Genomic DNA, 13,681 nt, shown 5'->3' on the forward strand with positions numbered 1-13,681 from the left:
GCAAAAAGAGCAAGGCTAGGAACATCACAATGCCCAATTTCAAATTATACCACAAAGACAGCATGGTACTAGCATAAAAGTCAACACGAAAAACAGAATAGAGAACATAGAAACAAACCCAAGCAACTGCAGTCATCTGATTCTATAAAAAGGAATTAAAAATGCAGGCTGGAGAAAAGATAACTTCTGTAATAAATCATGCTAGGAAAACTGAGTATCCACCTGTAGAGGATTTAAACTAGATCCCAATCTCTCACTTTGTACCAAAATCAGTTCAAAGTGGATCAAAGACCTGGGTATAAGGTCCAAGACTTCAAAACTTCTAAAAGTAAACATAAGGGAGACACTTGAAGCCATAGGCACAGGCAAAGACTTTCTTAGTAGGACTCCAATAGCACAGGAAATAATAGCAAGGATTAACAAGTAGGACTATATCAAATTTAAAAGTTTCTGCACAGCAAGGGAAACAAGTAATAGAGTGAAGAGACAGCCTACAGAATGGGAGAAAATCTTTATCAGCTACTCTTTCAGCAAAGGATTAGCATCACAGTATATAAAAAACACAGAAATTTAACAGCAAAAAATCAAATAGCCCAATCAATAAATGGGCAAATGAACTGAACAGACACGTCTCAAGAGAAGTACAAATGACCAATAAATATATTTTAAAAATTAACACCTTTAGCCATTAAGGAAATGTAAATCAAAACTACATTGATATTCCATCTCACCCCAATCAGAATGGCATTCATCTGGGCCGGGGATTTAGCTCAGTGGTTCCACTGCCTGCCTTGCAAGAGCAAGGACCGGAGTTCGATCCCCGGTACAAAAAAAAAAAAAAAAAGCTAAGCAGAATGGCATTCATCAAGGATACAAAAAACAGTAAATGCTGGCAAGGGCAGATGACAGGGGGGACCTTTCCTGTGGAATGTAAATTATACAACCATTATGGAAATCAATATGGAAGTTCCTCAAAACTGAAAATAGAACTACCATTTGATCCAAGTATACCACTCCTTGGTATATACCCAAGGCAATTTAAGTCAGCATTCTATGGGGATACTTGTATACCCATGTTTATTGCACCATAATTCATAATAGCCAAGATATGTGACCAGCCTAGGTGCCCATCAACAGGTGAATGAATAAAGAATATGTGGTATTTATTTGCACTGGGGAATAATTCAGCCATAAGGAAGGACAAAATGCTGTCATTTACAGCTAGGATCTAGAAACTATCATGTTGAGCAAAATAAGCCAGACTCGGAAAGACAAATATCCCGTGTTTTCCCTAACATGTGGAATCTAAAAAATTTGACAATAAAGTAGAAGGGGGGATTATTATTAGACAAGAGGAAGGAAATAGGAGAGAGGGAGAAGGGGGATAAGGCAGGTAATTGATAGATGGATATGAGCAAAATATGTTATACAGACTGAAACTTCAGCCCAAATGTGAAACTGAGGGAAGGCTAGGCAAGGAGGGCACTAGGAAGCGGGTAAAAATGATCAAGGTATGTTACGTACATGTATGAACCTGCCAAAGTGAAACCTATTAATCGGCATAACTAATTTTTAAAACAGTGAAAGATAAAAGAAAAAAGATCAGAAAGCTACAGAAAACTAATATGTCTGATATGCAAATGGCCAACTAATATATGAAACGATGATCAATTTTATTGTTCATTAGGAAAATGGCAATGAAAATCACAATGAGATATTGTTTCCCTCCTACAAGGATGATGAAAGTGAAAAAAAAAAGAAAAGGAAAAGACAATAGCAAACATTGGTGAGGATGTGGAGAAATTACAACCCCAATCAGTTGTTTGGGTAAAAGGTTTAGCAGTTCTTCAAAGAGTCAAACATTGGGTTACCCAGAGAGTTCACTCCTCTGTGTATGTGTAAGACAGCTGGAACTGTGTCTACACAAAAACTTGCATATAAATTGTTCATGGCATCATTACTCATAATAACCAAGAGGTAGAAACAACCCACACTCTCATCAAATAAGGACTGGATAAAGAAAATGGGAGATGTTCAAACAATGGAATAGTAATTCCACAATACACAGGAATAGAGTACTAAGACATATTACAATATGTGTGAACACTGAATATACCATGCTAAGTGAAAGGAGTCATTCACAAAAGGCCATGTAGTATATGATTTTTTTAAATGTGAAATATCCAGGATAGGCAAATTCATAGACAGAAAGTAGATGACAAGTTTCCAGGGATTGGAAATGGGAGAGCAACTGCTAATGGGTACAGGGTTTCTTTGGGGAATGATAAAAGGTTCTCAAATTAGGTAGTAGTGATAGAGTTGCAAACTGAATCTTCAAAAATCCACAGAATTATACACTGCAGAAGGGTGAGTTTTCTGGTGTATGAAATATCTCAACAAAGCCGTTTTTTTTTTTAAAGACCCCATACTTCATTTCTAGAAGGAGAACCAGAGGAGACGGGCATACCTCCATTTATTATGGTTTGCTTTATTGAACTTTACAGATATTGAGATTTTTACAAATTGAAGGTTTGTAACAATCATACATTGATCAAGTCTCTGAGCACTTGCACACTTTGTGACTCTGTTACATTTTGGTAGTATTTCCAATTATTTCAAACTTTTTTGGTCATGACTACATCTGTCATGGTGATCAGCGGTCTTTGCCTGTCATTCTGGGGCAACATGGTCCAGGCTCACATGCAGCGAACTTAACTGAAGGCTGGCTGTCTCCGTGTCTGTCCCTTTCCTTAGCCCTCCCTACCCTCTGAAGAGCTGACTATTTGCTGTACCCTCATAATTAAACTTGAACCATGACAAGTTGCTTCTCTGGAATGAGCAAAGAAGGTGCCTTCTTGTGATGAACTTTATTCCTGGTGAAGGTGCTGTGCACCTTGTTGAATTGGCAACAGAGGATTTAGTATATTAAATAAACTTAATTGATAAAAGCAGGTATGACAGGGTCCTCCAGTTCGGAAAGAAGTTCTACTGAAAGCAAAGTGCTTTCAAGCAACATCACATGCTGCAGAAAAATCTTTCATAAAATGAAGAGTTCATTGATACAGCAAACTTCACTGTTGCCTTATTTTAAGAAATTGCATAGCCTGGCATGGTGGTGTATGCCTCTAATCCCAGCACTCAGGAGCGGAGGCAGGAGGATCACCACAAGTTTGAGGCCCGCTGGGCTACATAATGAGTTTAAGATTAGCCTGAATTATATAGTAAGACCTGTACCAGAAGAAAAAAAGTGAGAGAGAAAGAAATTGAAACAGCCACCCAGATTTCAGCAGTCACTTCCCTGATGAGTCAGCAGCCATCAATACCCAGGCATTGTCTTTCTAGAGAGACTGTGATACTAGGATCTTCTAGTTAGGCATGTGTAGAGCTCTGGGAATATACTCACTCTTGACAAATATTTTTTTAACACAATAATCAAATAAGTGGGTAGGGGAAAGGAAGGCAAAGTAGACCCACAGGGAAACCATTTTCCCCGGCATATAGAAGGGAGACGGGCTCTGAGCAGAGATGGCATGTTGGATGTCCCGGAGCACTGGGGTAAAGTCTGGGCAGGTAAAGCTTTCAAACTTATTGAGGAAATTCTTCTGCAGAAGAACATAGTCCCGGCCATAGTCCCTCAGCTGCTCTTGGGTGAGGTGGTCCAGGATGTCCTTTTCGTTCTTGAGCCATACATCATTTGTGCCTGCAATATCTGGGACACAAGAGGTAAAAGAAAGTCAGGTGCTGGGAAGGCCTGGCTTTTAATATGCAATTAGCCCACGTAGCCAGCAACCAGATCAAGAGCAAAACAAAGCCAGCCTTGAGGTCATCCCTCAGACCTTCCCAGTGGCCACTGTCCTCATTAACAGGGCACATCTATTTTGTCTGGATTTTTGTCTGGATCCATTTTGTCTGAATGCTGTGTAAATACAATTATATGCTTTTCAGCATCAGCATCTTTGCTCAATACTATGAGCCATCTGTGTATTGTGTGTTCATTTTCTTTGCTGTATAGGTTTCTACTGCATAAATATGTCATAAAGTATTTATCCAATATACTGTGATGGGCATTCATATTGTTTTCAACTTGAGCCTCTTATAAATACAGCTGCCACAGACACTGTAGTATAGCTTATGTCTTTTGGTGACTATTGAATATATATAACATATAATATGATATCTAGAGTATAACATATTATTACCTATAATATATTCTATTTATACACTTATATACCCATATGCACCTTTCTATACCTATACATAATTTACATAATGTATACATAATATACATAATTTATTAAATACAGAAGTATTACTTACAGAGAAGTATTTATATTTAAAATTGAATGTATAACTTAAAATATCTATAGAATAATAGTTTTAATTTTTAATATATATTAGATGCAATTTTAATATGATTTATATTTTAATATATAAATTATATATGATTAAATATGAATATATTTTAATATGGTAGTGATGCCTGATTATCTAAAATTAAACACTATATATTTACTTTAAGATATAGCAGCAATGCCTACTCATTACATAAACTTTATTATAAAGTGAATAATAAGATCTGTATATTCCTTACATTAATCTCCTCTGATTCCTTCTTTGTTCGTAATGAATAAATATAAAAGGACTGGCTTCATTTTATTTTATCAGAAAGGAATGAAAATGAAAAGGATCAGACTGTATGTATTATCTAGGAATTTACTTTTTCCCCCCTTGGTAATAAAACAGAGCCCTCACTCCTGGTCAGTGGCCACAGACGTCAACCATGAAAGACCAATGGTTATAGATTTAAACCAAAGCAGTAGAAGCTGGCAGGAAAGTCAATTCACAAAGGGGTTTCCAGCCATTTCTAGATTTCACCACTGCAAGTGATGCTGCAGTGAACAGACTTGCACAATCTGTCCATTTATACCTAGACTTTATTTCTTTTTTTTTTTTTGAAATGGTCACTTTTTATTTACATGAGTTCGGTTTATACATATTTAAATCTTGTTCTACTAACAGACTTGTTTCCAATATGAAAACCATATTTAAAATAACTTGATCACCTTTCTTCACATACCATACTCCAACTCCACCAACACCACAGAATTAGAGATAAATGCCACTTAGCCTTGATTCAGTGAAGCTGAACCTTTCAAAAACAGCATGAAAATATGGACTGATGAAAATCAATCAGGATGCAACTATATGTAGCTTTTATCCTGCATGTTAATGTACTGAAACAAAATACTTAAAATATAGATATAAGATTATTGCATTCTGTCCAAACCTATTAAATACCTTCCAAAAGTTTCATAATTCAGTCCCACAAATTCTTGAATTGTGAGCACATCTTGTTCAGAAATGTGACCTCTACAAAAGCTTCCAGGATTTTCAGAAAAAAATAGATCTAATTTAAAAGTTGATCGCTTTGCCAAATGATGCAGCCAGGTTTGCTTCTCTAAAAGCTTCTGATAAGGTCAGATGTGCATGGCAGACTCCGGCTATATCTTCACAAGACGCTCTGTATTCCGAAGCGAGAGCTGTTTCATTCACCATTTCTCCAGCACCTGGTCCCAAAATATGTGCTCCAGCACTCTGTCTGTTGCTTTCTGCCCAATAATCTTCACCATGCCATCTGTGTCAGTGTTTGTCTTAGCTCTGCTGTTAGCAGCAAATGGGAATTTCCCAACTTTGTACTCAATACCCTCTTCCTTCAATTGCTCTTCTGATTTGCCAACCCAAGCAACTTCAGGGTGCATGTATATCACCAATGGCATGCAGTTATAGTCAATGTGCACCACACCACCAGCCATGCCGTCCACACAGATGATGCCTTCGTCCTCTGCTTTGTGAGCCCACATCGGACCAGCAACCACGTCACCAATGGCATAGATGTTTGGAATTTTAGTTTGGAATCTGCTCTTGACTGGAATTCTACCTCTGGGATCCAGTTCAATTCCAAGTTCTTCCAGTCCCAAATTCTGAGGAAAGGGTCATCGAACAATGCAAACCAAGAGTACATCACAAGTGATAACTTCAGCTTTCCTGCCAGAAGCAGCTTCAATAGAAACATCAATTTTTCCATCTGACTTCTCGGTGGCACCAGTAACCTTTGTGTTTAATTTAAATTTAAAGCCTTGCTTCTGAAGGATCCTCTGAAAGTTCTTAGATATCTCCATGACAATTCCAACCCCACCTATGTGACCCAAAAATTCCACTGCTGTCACATCTGCACCAAGTCTCTTCCAGACAGAGCCCAATTCTACACCAATTACTCCTGCACTAATAAAAACCATCTTTTCTGGAACTTTTTTTAAAGATAAAACACCTGTAGATGACACTATTATATCTTCATCAATCATGATTCCAAGAAAAGGAATGACTTCTGAACCTGTAGCTATCAGAATGTTCTTTGTATCAATAACCTGAGTGCTGCCATCAGCTTTTGTAGCTGTGACCTGATTCTTGCCAGTTATGTTTCTGTATCCATTGATGTGCACCACCTTATTTTGTTTGAATAAATAGGCAATTCCACCTGTTAAAGCTTTTACTGCATTACTCTTCTGCTCCATCATCTTCTCTAAATTCAAGCAAACTTCAGACATTTCAATTCCCCTAGATGTAAAATCTTTTCCATGGGCCATATGATAATAGTGAGAGTTATTCAATAAAGCCTTAGAAGGAACACAACCAACATTCAAGCATGTTCCGCCAAGTGTTTCGTTTTTCTCAATGCAGACTGTCTTAAAGCCTAACTGGGGAGCTATAATGGCAGCAACGTATCCTCCAGGACCAGAACCTATCACTGTTACATCAGCATCAATTGATTGATCTGCATAAGTTCTCAGAGGTACCGCAGAAACTCCCTGTAGGCCATGAGATATTCAACTGAATTGCCCTCTCTTGGCCAAGAAGCAGTACACGCGACTCCAGCTCTGCATTTTCCCTCAGTACCTTCCCTTCCTCAACGTTTTCACCTCCACTGAGCACCACCACCACTTTTCCGAGGTCTCCACCTAGGCTTTATTTCTGTGGACCGGAGTTCCCACAGTTCAGCTGCCTGGTCAAAAGGCACGTGTGTTTTGAATTTTAAGAACTACAGTTGCATTGCTCTCTAAAAAGACCACAGCCACCCACATTCCCTCTTGCAGAGTGTGTGATTGCTGTGGGAATGGTTGCAGGGATAAGCCTTTGCCAGCTCCTGTGACTCCTAGATATCAGGACTATGGGGGAGCCTGGTTAGGAAATGTAAGCCATTGAAATCCAATTATGCTCATGGAAATGGAAATGAGGTTTCAATGGCTTCTTTTCATAAAGGCACAACAATGTACCTAAAGAAATGATTACCATGGCAGTTTCTCTGGAGGTTATGAGTCTTTGAAAACATGCTAGTGTGAACTACTGTCCTCCCTGTACCTCTCCTTCAATTTCTGCCTTCATAGGCTAGGGGATCCCTTTACCTCTCCACTTTATGGATTTTCTGACCATTCTTGTGAGTACCCTGTCTAGAATCCCCAAATCTCTCTTCATGAGTGACGAAGCCATTAGGCTTTTGTTAACTACCATCTGTCAAGCACGCAGGAGGAGGCTTCTGGGCTGAAGTACCACCCCTTGCCCAGTGCACAGGAGATGAGCTGCTCCCAGAGCCCAGGAGGAGGCTTCTGGGCCAAAGTACCACGCCCTCCCCCAGCACAGAGGAGGTGAGCTGTGCACCCCCCTCCAGTCAAAATGAGAAGACACATAAGTCTCAAAACCAGACTTCCAGATCACCTAAAGCAACCCCAAGGGAAAGGAGATGGAACACTCTGATACACAATCACCTGGACTCCCTCAACTGGCAACAAAAGAGGATCTGGAAAAAATAAAATTGGAAATAATTTCTCAGATAACACCAGAGATTGTGCCCATAGTGTAAGACATGATTAATAAATCTAGAGAAGACACAGATTAAAAAAATAGAGGGACTGAGGAACATGATGGAATCCCAACATAGGAAACAAATGAAATCCATAAAACAGATACAAACAGATTTTCAGGAGATTAAAAACTCCATTGAAAGCTTACACAGGAGAATGAGCCAATGTGAGGACAGAATTTCAGATATTGAAGATAAGATTGCTATTAGTGACCAGGAAAAGAAAAATTGCTTTAAAATTGTGAGGGATCACGAGAAATCAATTCAGCAGCTACTAGACAATGCAAAGAAGAAAAACATAAGACTGATCGGAGTCAATGAAGAAACAGGAGAGAGTGCAGACGACATAAAAAAAAATGTTCACAGAAGTGATGGCAGAAAACTTCCCAAGCAGGGGAAAAAAACTTGACATTCAGAAAAGTGAGGCATATAGGACTCTAACTAGCCTTGATCAAAACAAATCTACACATAGGCATATAATTGTTAAGATTCCAGAAACTCAACAGAAGAATAAAATTCTGCAAGCATTGAGAGAAAAGAAACAAATCACATACAAAGGAAAGCCCATCAGAATCACAGCAGACTTCTCAATGTAAACCCTCAAGCCTAGAAAGGCTTGGAGTGATGTATTTCAAGCCCTAAAGGAAAACAGCCTCCAACCCAGATTGATGTACCCTGCAAAACTATCTTTCAAAATTGATGGTGAAATAAGATACTTTCATGACAAAGAGCACCTTAGGAACTTCATGAATACCAAACCAGCACTCCAAAAAATTTTAGACAATAACCTAGGAAAAGACAATGAGGATCACAACCCCAGGAAGCCCAGCAGAATTAATCCATTGGGTGTGACAAGAAATTAAATGCAAAGGGGGAGAATTCAACAAAAAGAAAAAGTCATGACAATGATAAGTCAATATGTATCTGTACTGGCTTTTTATTATCTTCTTATGTCTACTTTTTAATTGGGTTGTCTATTAATGAGCTGTAAGAATTCTTTATATATTCTGGTCTTAGGTTATATGCATTGTAAATAAGGTCTGTTTAAGGACTACTTTTCATTTTCTTAACAATGTCATTTAAAGTTCTAAATTTAGAAGGAATCTCATTTATCAATTTTTTTCTTTTATACATCATGTTTTTTGTAGCCTAGGAAATTCTTGCCTACCCTAAATTGATGAACATTTTCCCTTGTAATTTCTCCTTAAAGTTTTATAATTTTAGGCTTTCATATTTAGGTTCATAGATCCTTTCAAGTTATTTTTATGTATGGAAATAAAGTGTTGATATTAATTTTTTACATACAATACCAGGTGTTCTAGTACCATTTGCTGAAAATACTATCTTTTCCTCTGCTCTTGAATTGAGTTTATGTTCTATAAAATGTTAATGTTAAATAATCTTTCAAAACTCAGTGGACCATATATGTGTGGTTCTATTTCTAGATTCTCTGTTTTATTCCATTGATCTCTATGTCTTTCCTTATGCCAACACTGCCTTGATTACCATAGCTTTAGAGGGAGTCTTAAAATTAGGTAATAAATGTCTTCCAACACTGTTTTTTTTTAATTTTTATTTTTCTAGGTCTTTTGTACTCCTACATACCTTTTAAATTTCAATATCCAATTCTTCATTTATATCAAGTATACATAGACCTGAATTTTTATATATACCTTGTGTTTTCTAATTGTACTAAATTCAAATACAAGTTCTAGGGGCTCCTGGAGATTTCTTAGTATTTTCTCTGTACATGAGCATTTCATCTACACATAAGGATTTTACTTCTACCTTGCCAATCCTATCCTAATTGTGTCTTTTTATTGCCAGACTATTTTGGTTTGGGCCTAGGTTTCAAAGTTTAATGGAGAGATGAAGAGTAGGCATATCTGCCCTTGTTCCCTACCTTAGGGAGAAAGCATTGTATCTTCTGCATTCATATAAGGCATTCTCGCTGGAAGTATGGAGCACATGTCTTTAATCGGTTGAGAAGGTTCTGTTCTGCTTTTAGTCTCCTGATAGCTTTTATCATGAACAGCTGTAGAATTTAGTCCAATACTTTTTCTGCAACTACTGACAGGATCATATGGCTTTTTCCTTTCCTCTGTTAAAATGTTACTTATAGGGGTGGATCTTCCAATGCTGAACCAACACTGCAATCCCTATAATAAAACCACTTTCTACATACTGCCAGATCTGACTTCTAGTAGTTTGTTTTGTTAAACTAATTTGTATCTATTTCATACTTTTTTCTTCTATTATCTTTATCCAGTTTTAATATTACCACAATGATGATTTCCTAAAATGAGGGGAGAAGTGTTCCTTCTTTCTTCTACTTTAAATGTTTGATATAATTTCTCAGTTAATATGTATATGAGCCTGTTGTTGTCATATAGGTAGGTTTTCAAGTTAGGAATATACTTTCTTTAATAGGTGCTCTTCAAATTTTATATTTTCTCCAGAGTCAGTTTCATTAATTTGTCTTCAAAGGTACTTCTTAGAAGTTGTCAAATTTATTTCAAGAAAGACTTTTGTAATATGCTTTCTATATCCTTTTAAACTCTGTAAAACCTGTGGTAATGTCCTCTAAATTTTGATATTGCAATTTAAAAAATGTATAATTGATATTGTGTAATAGGAAGAAAAGGTCTAAAGGAACAGGGGAAGTGGGAGGGGTAAGGAAAAAGAAAGAAGGGAAAAGAAAAAATATGAGAAAAGAAAAAAATGGAAACAAAGTTTTTGCAAATAAGGAAGGGTGGAGGGGGTGAAGGGAGGGCAGGGGAAGGGGGAAAAAATAAGGACCAAGATACTCATGTAATGGTACAAGATCCCAATGGTGAACATAACTGTATTTTATACCTAAAATGTACCAATAAACTTAAAGGAAAAAAAAACACTACCATCTGTCATTTTGAGCAACCCACCCATTCTCCACCACTTTGGCACAAAACACAATGAAGTTGCTAACGTGACCTGGATCTAAATCCCATCTCTGCCTCTTGTCTGCTGTTTGGCTTGGGAAGAGTCTTAAACTTCTTTGAATCTCAGTTTTCTCAGTGCAAGGTGGAAATATCACGATGTGTACTTCAGGGGTGAGGATTAAATGAGATAAAGCACATAAAGTGCTTAACGTGTGCTAAGCATGAAATGTGTGTTAGCTATTTTTATTGTGGGGCACTAACAAAATCTCATCCATTTCCTTGAATGTCTTCAGAAGCTCCTTGTCTGTCTCTTGGTAGCTTCTTTTCTTTGCCTCCATCTTCCATTAAATATACACATGAAGCATCAGTTTCCAATCTTCAGTTTTCTTCCCTCTGCTCTCTAACCTCTTGCCTTCAGAAACCTCATCAAATATCAACTCTAAACTGTGTCAGCCTGGTATGAAAGGATGAACCCAGGCACTACACATGGGTTTCTAACTCCCCACCATCTGGGTGTGTGGGACATCTACCCTAGGGCATACTACCAATCTTACCTATGTGCCCTCACCTGAGAATAATGTCAATTAAACCTACTCCTCACATATTTTATAAAGAACAAGAAGAGTTCAGATTTTCCCAGCAGAAAGAAATGATAAAGCCAGACATGGAATCATGCACCTGTGATCCTAGCTACCTGGGAGGCTGAGACAACAAGGGTCGTGAATTTGAGGCAAGATTGGGCAATGTAGTGAGACCTGGTCTCAAAGAAAGAAAGAAATGATAAATATCTAAGAGGATGAACAAACTAACTGTCCTGATTTGCTCATTATAATTGTGTGCATGTACTGCATTATGTACTCCACAATTATATACAATTACCATGTGCCTATCAAAATTTTTAAATGCAGAAAAAGTGGAAGTATAAATTGGAACAATACTTTGGTATTGAGACAAATTGGAGATAGGTAAAGTCTATGATCTAGTCATTCCACTTCTGAGATGTGTCATAGAAGAATTCATAGGCACAAAACACACAGCACACACACTAGAATCCCCATACCTGCACTGTCCATAATTGTTCCAAACTAGAAGTGACCTAAATATTCCATCAACATTAGAAAAATGATGGCATATTCATAGAGAACCACACAACAATGAAAATGACTAAACCATAGCTACATACAACATAGATGAATTATAAAAGCACAATGTTTAGAGAAAGAAGCTAGACACCAAAGGATACACATATATTGAACCCATTTAAAGTTAGAAAACCAGAATTGTTTAGGATTGCATGAGTAGATGTAACCCTGTAAAGAAAAGCAAATTAATAATCATTACATGACACATGGGAGTGGCTACTATTGGGGCAGGGGAGAGGGTTTTGACAGAAAAAAATCATATGGGGGCATCTGGGCACTAGTGATGTTTTATTTTTGATCTGGGTATTAAGTATATAAGTGTGCATAATAAGTTGTTAAATTATGTTTGTGTGTCATAATCACATATATACAATATATTATAATATATTTTACAGTTATCCATTTAAATAAGTCAACTACACCAGCAATGAATGGCAAGTGAGTAGCCCAGTGCCTAATAAGAGCAGCTCCCCAGAAATGTTATCTATAGTGATTACACTGAATTCTGGAAGTAAAACTTAACAGCAGCGTTGATCTCTTGTTCAAATGGAGTCTTGCGGGTGTGCATTGAAAGTTTTCTTTGGGATGTGCACCAAACCCTTGATCTTCCTGCCAGTTTCCAAAATCTAGTTTGTCATTTTCCTCTTCCACTGGCTCCCAGCTGTTTTTCCTCTCTTTAATACCCTTTCTATCCCAGTCCTCCCATCTGCCACTCTTGGTTTCATCTTTGATCCACTCCCCTTCTCCATCAAGTCCCTTCAATTCTCCTCCCTCCATGAGAGTCACCAGGTTGGAAACACCTTCATCTTTTCCCTATTTCTACTGCTGGTGCTGCCTCTAAACCTGAGTGGCCAATGTCCCTTTCTTTCACCTCCCTCCCATGATAACATTCTCCATGTATCTTGAGCATCCTCCACTACCCTGTGAGGTTCCCAGCTGCCAAGTGCTTTAAACCAAAAGTTCAGTATTTCCTTTAGATTTTATCTTGTACATTTGGGCTAACATACAAACCTTTAAAGCTTATTTTTTAGTCTGTGAGCAATATCTCCAAGTTTGTGGCCTTTCATTAGACATGCTTTTTTCATTAAAGTTACCAATTAAATGTGTGATGACCCAGAATGAAGAACTTATCCTTGAGGTCCTCTGCCTTTGCCCAAAGTTCAGATTTCAGGAAACGAAAAGCCAAAGGTGGCTATCTCCCAGGGCAAGGAGAGATGGGCCATGTTGTTCAGAAGGGAGGGGAGAAATAATGTCTTCAAAATACAAAGAACCTAGAACAAAACCCATCTTGGTCAATGGGAATGGGAGACTAATAAATGTTACCTGGCATTATCAGCTTGGGCTTTTTACATGAAAATAACTCTAAATCAACAAAGTGATGTAAGGCTCATAGATTATATATTGGAAGAGAAGTTTGGAAGACACAGCAAAAATGATCAAAATCCTTGAAAGCTAGGTGTCACGGCATAGGCCTATAATCCCAGCTGGGCCAACAAAGCTGATCCAAGAAGATCAAGGCTCAAGGCCATCCAGGGCAACTTAGTGAGACCCTGTCTCAAAATAAAACAAGATTAAAAGGGCATAGGACATAGTTGAGTGGTAGAGCACCCTTGGGTTCTTTTCCCAATAACTTTTTTTTATTGTTAATGATGAGAACTGGGACCATTTCTGTGCTGTGTTCCTGTAGGTCAAATAAAACTCAACCA

General features: G+C 37.8%; 1 protein-coding gene and 1 pseudogene across 3 annotated transcripts in view; both read right to left on the reverse strand.

The window, feature by feature from the left end:
• Positions 1-2,456: 2,456 nt before the first annotated feature.
• Positions 2,457-13,681, reverse strand: part of Hsd17b2 (hydroxysteroid 17-beta dehydrogenase 2) — a 73,895-nt gene continuing 62,670 nt past the window's right edge. For all 3 annotated transcript variants that reach the window (XM_004842787.4, XM_004842786.4, XM_087203583.1), the window contains one exon: positions 2,457-3,709. In XM_004842787.4, coding sequence (XP_004842844.1) covers positions 3,366-3,709 — 344 coding nt within the window. In that variant the 3' untranslated portion in view covers positions 2,457-3,365. The remainder of the gene's footprint in view (positions 3,710-13,681) is intronic.
• Positions 4,539-7,738, reverse strand: LOC101719330 (dihydrolipoyl dehydrogenase, mitochondrial pseudogene; annotated as a pseudogene).

The sequence above is a fragment of the Heterocephalus glaber genome, unplaced genomic scaffold, assembly GCF_053883595.1.
Source record: "Heterocephalus glaber isolate CG9 unplaced genomic scaffold, H.glaber_assembly_v1.0 deba00000071, whole genome shotgun sequence".
NCBI lineage: Eukaryota > Metazoa > Chordata > Mammalia > Rodentia > Bathyergidae > Heterocephalus > Heterocephalus glaber.